Below are 8,358 nucleotides of genomic sequence, written 5' to 3'. Positions count from 1 at the left end.
GACTCTCTGGCTTCTTTCCTTCAGCCAGTTTCATTTTGTTTTAGTTCATAAGTCTTCAGTACTTCTTTGTGCTTAATTGGTGGCATAACTACTTTTTTTTTCATATTTGTCTTTCAACTGTGGTGCAAGTTATGTTTTCTCTCTATGACTAGCTTTGATGTAGCCTCACATAGGTGTTAATGAGTGTATGAATATGGCGATGACTTCCAGATATGTTTTCTCTGTAAATTTTGATGATTAATTTTCTTAAGCCACTGCAGAGGCTTAAATGTGTTTGTGCCATGCAATATTCCTGCGTGTTAATGATGAAAATGGGGTATGTCATCCTATCTTAATGCCCTCCTTCTTCCCTCACCCCAAAAAATATCCTGTGTTAGTAGCATAATATTTCTTCCTCTTCACTTTGAAGGTTAAATCCGGAACAAGGAAAAAACTCAGATCTTTTAAATGTGAAATATGGTCAAATTGTGATGTCCTTGCTGATCCCAGTGGCACTACTGTGAATTCCAGACAGGTATGAAAATAGCTTTTATGTTATATGTATAAAGGTTAATCTTATTTGTACCAAGTCAGGCTTTTTCTGGAATATGTGCTTTCATTTAGGTTTTAATGTTTCATCAGACCTTTTTTTTTTTTCTGAAGTGTGGTTGACGGAAATAATAGCTGGACTAGAGAAGATATTGCTTCTCTCTTTTACTGAGTTTTGCTGGTACTGTTGTTTGCAGTTTGAATTATATAAAATGGAGGAACAGCAATGAAAGTGAAGATGCAACTGGAAAACGAGTATACATCCCTTTTGGAAATTGAAGTGTGTTTGCCTAACATTGTAGTGTTTTCAACTTTAGCTTTCAAATAACTTTTTGCTCTTTCTGTCTGAATCTGTTTGGCAAAGATTTCTTAATGTAACATTCTTCTTGGCTTTGATTTTACAAGAGTAACACTTCATCTTATGTGTTATGGTACTTTTGGCCTGTGGAAAGAGACACTTTTCCTAATATTTTGTGCTAAAAGGGTGCAAAGTAAAACTGTACAAAACTTTTAGGACTGTGATGCCTATTAAATATTGATGAATTCTATTTAGGAGACAAATGCTGCTTTTAGCAGTGAGGAAAACCTCACAAAAGATTATTTGATACGGCTTATCTGGCCCTTTTGTTTGTTGAATGGTAGAACTGAATAGGGATATATGTGAGTGTATTAAGAATTCCCTAGAAAATGACAGTTTCAACTTCTCTAAAACATCTAGGAATCTGAAGGGGTTAAGATGCTGTACAAAACTACTAATTGTGGGTTCTTAATCATTAGGTAATATGGTTTTGTGGCAGAATGGATCATAGGACTTGATCCACCTGGAAAGAAAGGCAAAATTTGTCTCTTATTTTGCTCTCTCTAAGAGAAGCATTCAGAGGAACTTAAATGTGTAGCAAGTAGGGCTGTTTTGCTGATATTTGTCAGTAGAGAATTCTAATCTTTCTAGTTAAACTTTTTTTTCTTGAATATTTGGGTGGTGGTTTTTATGTTGAAACTGTCAATATATATGTTAATACATACAGTGAGAGTCATACCTCCCACTCCACACTTAGAAATCTAACAACCTTTACAATAAGAGAAGACTTTAATGCCTTCATTACTGTTTATAGAAGGGAACCAGGGTACACAATATATATGGTAAAATGTGTGCATATTTGGTTTACATTTCTTTCATGTCTGTATGATTTTTAAATTGAACTACTTGCTGTTGCTTTATGTGTTTTGCAACCAGTTGGGACAAGATTGTCATGTTTTTGATAAATAAATAAATGCTAAAGTGGTAGGTATTTTGTGTCAATTACTTGGCTGATTAATTGAAATGTTCTTGTAATGAATAACACCAGTGATTTTTTTTTTTTTTTAACCTGCTCAAAAGAAGCCTCGAGTAGAACGGCACTCAGGAAGTGAAATTAGTGATGACCTTCATCCACTACCCCTTCCAGCACAGGGAGGTAATGAAGAAGAGTTGTGCCTAGATCATGATGTTGTGGAAGTTAAATGTGAACAAGTAAGAACATTTACTTTAAGATGCTGCGTGCACGTATTCTTAACTTTTCTTACAGGGCTTTTCTAAAGGCATAAATGTTTTTAAAAGATAGCTGGATGTTCCTTAAGTATAACTAGTAGATATATAATAAATTATTGGAAAAGTTGAAGAAAACCCTCAGTTAAATTATACTGGCCTTTAAAGAACCAGTTTTGTCAATAGTTTCTTTAAAAGCTGAGTCCCATGAATAGGCATATTATGGCAATTCTGAAAGAATAACAATATTCTGATGTAGCAGAATGTGCTTACTGAACTTGAGGAAGATTCTACCTGATTTCATTGATCAAATGATGAATTATATCCACTTTTAAATTAAGAGACGTGTTCTTACCCATATTTTCAGGTCATAGAAGATAATTCTCAGACAGAGTTCCTAAGGAGTCAGCTTGCTGATTGCCAGGAAAAGCTTAATAAGCTAGATTGGATGGAAAATAAACTACATGTTTTAGAAGAGAAACTGAAAGGAAAGGTGATCATAGATGAGAAGGACTGGAATAACCTGTTGAGTCGAGTTTTGCTTCTTGAAACAGAACTCTTGTTGCAATCCAAAAAGGTATATTAACTTCTGTTTCTCTTCTATACAGCAAAAATTGCCAGGACACAATGTTGTCATGCTGTTTCTGCTCTTCCTGTCTCGTGATGTATCTCTGAATGGAAGTGCTGTTTATGGAGTTGGTGGTATTTTTTTCTTAAATTCTGTTGTTTTCTCATGCCCTGTGAAGCAAAGCTTTCCATTGGAAATTGTTTCCTTGCAGGAACAATAGAATCATAAAGTGTATTGAGTTGGGAGAGACCTTTAAAGGTCATCTAATCCAACCCCTCTGCAGTAAGCAGGGACAATGTCAGGTTGCTCAGAGCCCCATCAAGCGTGATCTTGAATATCTCCAGGGATGAGGCCTGCACTACCTCTCTGGGCAACCTGTTCCAGTGGTTTACCACCCTCATCTTGAAGAACTTTTTCTCAATATCCACCCTAAATCTACCCTTTTCTAGTTCAAAACTGTTACCCTTCATCCTATTGCTACATGCCCTTGTGAACAGCTCTTCTCCAGATTTCATATAGGCACCTGTCAGGTATTGGAAGGTTGCTATAAGGTCCCCCCAGAGCCTTCTCTTCTCCAGGCTGAACAACCCCAACTCTCTTAGCCTGTCTTTGTAGGAGAGGTGCTCCAGCCCTTTGATCATCTTTGTGGCCCTCCTCTGCACAAGCTGCAGCACTTCAATCTCCTTTTTGTGTTGGGGACTCCAAAGCTGGACACAGTACTCCAGGTGAGATCTCAACAGAGCAGAGTAGAGGGGCAGAATCACCTCCCTCGATCTGCTGGCCACACTTCTCATGATGCAGCCCAGGATGCAGTTGGCCTTCTGGGCTGCAGGTGCCTATTGGTGGCTCATGTCCAGCTTTTCGTCTACTAGTAGCCTTATGTTCTTTTCCTCAGACCTGAAAGTATAATAGGTACAGCTAAAACTATTTTCCTTACTAATGATTCTGTATGTGTTTATTTTTTACCAAACTTGTAAAATAAAGCTTTGGAAAACTCTTAATTATTCTGTCTTTGAAAGCTTAATGTTTCTGTAGTTGAGAATTTCATCATGCTAGTGACACATTTAAGGGTTTTCTTATTCTCATCTGCATTATTCTTAATTTCTTATATTGGGCTGTAAATGTTATTGCTGTTGATACAGTTGAATATCTAGTTTTTAATTTTCAAAACTATAATCAGATGCAGGTATTCCCTTTGGAAGATTAAGTCTTCATTCTACATAAATGATGTTGGAAAAATAGGTGGCGTGCTCAACGGAAAATATGAGGTTAATGGAAAAGTTAATTCTTAATTTAGTCCTATTCTTAGTTTATGGCTCTTTGAAATTTCTAGCATAATTGATGGCCTTTCTTCTTTTTGCACCCCACCTCCCACCCTTTCTATTTCTTGTCCATGATGTACATTGTGTTTTCAAATGCGTGAAAGTGCTGCAGTTGTGATGTGGCTAGGTTTGGTTTATTTGTCAGAGCAAATCAAGTGCTTTGTTGCATTAAGACTCTGTGTAATCTTTCATACTGTTGAAAAACTCCTTGTTTGCACATAGTATAATTTATGTCCACATGTAGGTATTTTGAGATGGAGTGAACTATAGCATCAGTTTTGTGATCACATGCTTATACATGCAAAAGCATTTTAAAATTTTCTTATGTGTATCCTTCAGATATTGTCAGGTGTTTTCCAGAAATTGAAAACCCTTGTGGAAAATAGTTGATTCGTGTTGCATTTTTTGCTGTAGTTGTAGAAATGTTACTTGTAACCAGGAGGCCCTGCTAATACTTGAAAATGCTGCTAATACTTGTATATAAGACATGTTTTTATATGTGTGCCTTGAAAGTGTGCTAATTATGCAAAGTCTTAAGACTGACAAGTGTTCAGACAGATCACTAGGTCATTTCTAAAGATTGTAGCACAAATTAGAAGGATTGACATTCTCAGTCACTTTTTTAACACGGTTCACAGTTTCAGGTCTTCAAAACCCTGGTTGTTTTTTTTTTTTTTTTTGCAATAGGCATTTGACAACTTCCAAGAACCAATCCTTTGGGCCAGAGAATTACTGCTGCTTTATTTCGTGAAATTCGATCCAAGTTGTGCTTCACAGATATAAGAGGAATTAAGAATTACTCCTTTCTTCTTACTCTTGCATTTTTCAGGGAATTTTTGGCATCTAGCCCACAGAGCAGGAACACTCTGTCTTGCACTGCTGCCAAAGTAGCAGCAGCAGCTGTGCATTTAGCTCTGGGAAAGTCTGAAAGATACCAAATACCATTCAATGAAAGTAATTGAGTGGAAGTAATCAGTGCAGATTTTTTTTTAACTATCCATTATTACAGTTTTTTCCAGCTTCTTCACACACATTACCTACTATTTCTCCTTCATTCACTTATTCAGGTATAATAATTCCCCTGTTAACAGGTATATAACAGCATATAGCATGATATACTTTAGCAGGCTGAGATTTCAAACAGTAAGTCATTGGTGAAAAAATTCCAGATGTTGTTTGAGTGTTAAATTTTGTAATTTTGAAAGTAGAAAATTGCACTCAAAACTACTTACATTGCTAGTACAACATTAATTTTGTTTCCTTGTTTATGAACAATCTTTTCTAAGACCAAATTAAACTGAGAATCTTTCTTAAAAGAGCCCTCTCTCATTTAGGAGCTTAGGAATGAGCTTGAAATAGACTTTTGAGTTCTAAGGATTTAGGTAGGATGAATTTTGGTTCTTCTGTAGGCTGATTTTGTAAGGCTGAGGAGCTACATTTCTGAATATCAACCAGAAGTAAAAGGTACACTTATTTTGTTAAGGTAACAGTAGCCAATGTCAAGATGTAATTGTTGGCACAGGCCAAGAACTATCTGGTTGTTTATTGTACTTGTCCCTAAGTTATGTGCAATGTATTTGAACCTGGTTTTGATCTGTTTATGAAAAGCAATACTTATATTTAAAAAGCTGCCATGAAATAGACTAGTTCTTTAATGCAATGTATGCATGGAGATTGTGGATTTTTCATCCTGTAAAGACATTTGTGCTGTGCCAACTTATCTGGATGGTGTAGCAAATGCATACATAATTAGTACTTAAATAAACCTTTGTTCAGTCAGAAGATGATTTAAACAGGGTCTATGGCTAAAATGCAGTAAACTTGTATTTCAGCGAGACTTAATTGCTGAGTTCAGTATAAGTCAAGAAGGCATATCTAGTGTGATTCCAATTTCTCCTGGTAAGTATTAATGATTTTCTTTTTAATTAACATCATATGCTAAACACTTCTTACTGACCTTGACTATGATAGTGTTTATAAGTAGACAATTGCAATTTAGTGACCTCTGAATTTAAATACATGCTGCAAATTATTAATTAACCCACTAGTCATTTAATGTTTGTAAATTCCTCTTTAGAAACTTTATTTACTGAAATAATTTTTAAAGCATTAGTGTAAATATATAGCATATCAATAAATAGTTACTCTAACTACTAAAAATCTCAGATGCTAATTTAATTAAGATGGTGTAGCTAAAGCTGTGAAAAACAATGTTAGCTGCACTTAAAAGCAGTTATAATGTTTTTAAAATAAGCTATTTATAAGCACAAAATAAATTATATTTGCTGCCACAGGTTTGTTGTAATTAAAATAGTGTTATCATTAAGATAGCTGGTTTGTTGGATTTTTTTTTTTTTTTACTTTTAAAATGGGGCTCAGGACAAATCAGGGTTTTTTATTCATAATCCTTGTTGTTTTTCAAATCATTGCTGAACATTCTGTATAGTTTCAACACTTTTGAAGCACTTAGCAGCTCTCCAACAATAATTTTTGCTAAACTTCCTTAATTTGAAGAGTAAGACAAAATCTTTTACTTTCATTTCCAACTTAATTTTGATAACATAGAAGAAGTAAATGGGACAGCCTTAAGTGAGAAAGAAGTTAAAAACACTCCCCAGGCCATAAGTAATTCTTTTCTTGTCTTCAATGGTAGCTCCTTAGCCATTACCTTGCATCATTCTTTTTATTAATTTGTCCCATTTCCCCTATGACAGCTGTTATTCTTACCACCAGTAGTAATAGAGGATATTCTAGTTCCCATTCTCACTTATTAGGTGTTTTTGTTCAGTGCTGGGTTGTTGCATTGAAATTAAAAGGGAATCTCAGTAATCCAGTTTCCATGGAAATTAGCAAGTCTTTTCTTAGTTTTGTCCAAGGTTGTTGGAATTTTGAAGTCTCAGAAATGAGACCTTTTTATAGACCTTAGAAAGCTTGCAACATGTTTTCTTCCTTTAGTAAGTTTTTTGACATGTTACTGGCACTTGAGGAATTCATAGTCAGCAAGCAGGCCAGATGGCCTTTAAAAGAGAATGTTCTTATTTTACAACTTCTAGAATTCTTCTGAATTTATTACTCCTGTTTTTCTAAAATATGATTCAGGAAATTTTAGACATACAAGTTATGCAACCAGTCTTAACTCTTCTATGTGTCATGTACAGTACTTGGAATGCTTTGATGTTCTTTTTGGTTGTAGTCCTCTTCAGAAATGACAGCTGTACAGAAGAAACACTTTCCAACTTATTAAAAATAATTTAATATGATTTAAAATACAGAATAGTGTAACTAACTGGATTCCGAAGCTTTGATCCATAGATTGTGACCTTACTGAAAATAAAGATATGGAAACAATTTTCTCTCTTTCTAAATACAAATTTTTTTCTTCCCTGTCAATAGTATTCTAAAATCATAAAGAGTATCAAAGCCTTCCCAATGTAAAAGAAAAGTCTGTTTCTGCTGAATGGATGCTAAATCTATCCTAGCAGGAGGAGAGCTAGGGAAACAGGAAGAGCTTGATACAAATTTTAAGCTAAACAAGAAAGTGATGACTTTTGTTTGCATTTCTGCTGCTTATAGGACAGGATACTTAGCACAAGTTAAAAATGTGTTTGAACAGGCAGTTTACAATAAAAATAATGTAAACTATTTGAAGTTACTATTAAATGTTTGACCCAGTAATTAGGCTTTCTTAAGTGTTGATTTCAGTGTAATCAGCATAAAGGTAGCATTTCTAGTAATCTTTTTGGAATTTGTCTTGTGTTATATATGATATACTGCACTTACCTTGTTTTAAAAAAATGAGAAACCTATTTTAGACCCCCACCAAAGTAGGTTTCTTTTCTTTTTCCCTCTCTAAACAATACATTCTCTTCTGTTATTACATACTGTAAATCAAGCTATTTGATAGCTGACCTTGCAATAAGAGAGCAAAAAGGCAAAGGTGACAGAAAAAAATGAGCATTTCTCCATAGATGCAGAGAGGAAAGAGAAGATGCCAGAGTGTCTTCATCAGCCGTCTGGATACAGTTCACCGTTATCCACAGACCCATCTCCCAAAGCCACGACCATTAATCTTCATGGTCTGACAGACATTTCAAAGGTAAGCAAAACTGGCAAATGCTTCATTGATTTTCTTTCTGAGGTCAAAAGAACAAGTAAGCATTAATTCTAGTTGTATATACTACTAGTGAAAAACAAGGAAACTGTGCAAAACTACATCTAAGTCTGTTTCAAAAATTTTTTTGATGTGTAAACAGTGCTTAAAGTCACATTTTCTCTATGACTTTTTCAGTTGAAAGTCCATCTGAAGAATGTTAGCTTTGAAGAGTTCACTAACTTGGTTGCTTTTAAATTGCAGGAGACAACAAGACAAAGAATGGAAAGGATAAGTAAAATGTAAGTAATAGGAAGGGGCTGCA

General features: G+C 34.9%; 1 protein-coding gene across 1 annotated transcript in view; it reads left to right on the top strand.

The window, feature by feature from the left end:
• Positions 1–409: 409 nt before the first annotated feature.
• Positions 410–8,358, top strand: part of CEP44 (centrosomal protein 44kDa) — a gene marked incomplete at its 5' end in the record, with an annotated part of 8,817 nt that continues 868 nt past the window's right edge. The window contains 6 exons of the mRNA XM_010185521.1: positions 410–514; positions 1,907–2,038; positions 2,421–2,630; positions 5,776–5,842; positions 7,912–8,039; positions 8,298–8,335. Of these exons, the coding sequence (XP_010183823.1) occupies positions 410–514; positions 1,907–2,038; positions 2,421–2,630; positions 5,776–5,842; positions 7,912–8,039; positions 8,298–8,335 (680 nt within the window). The remainder of the gene's footprint in view (positions 515–1,906; positions 2,039–2,420; positions 2,631–5,775; positions 5,843–7,911; positions 8,040–8,297; positions 8,336–8,358) is intronic.

Source organism: Mesitornis unicolor, unplaced genomic scaffold, assembly GCF_000695765.1.
Source record: "Mesitornis unicolor isolate BGI_N332 unplaced genomic scaffold, ASM69576v1 scaffold15885, whole genome shotgun sequence".
Lineage (NCBI taxonomy): Eukaryota > Metazoa > Chordata > Aves > Mesitornithiformes > Mesitornithidae > Mesitornis > Mesitornis unicolor.
The sequence above is the reverse complement of the archived record's forward strand: the minus strand, read 5'-3'. Positions and strand labels throughout refer to the sequence as shown.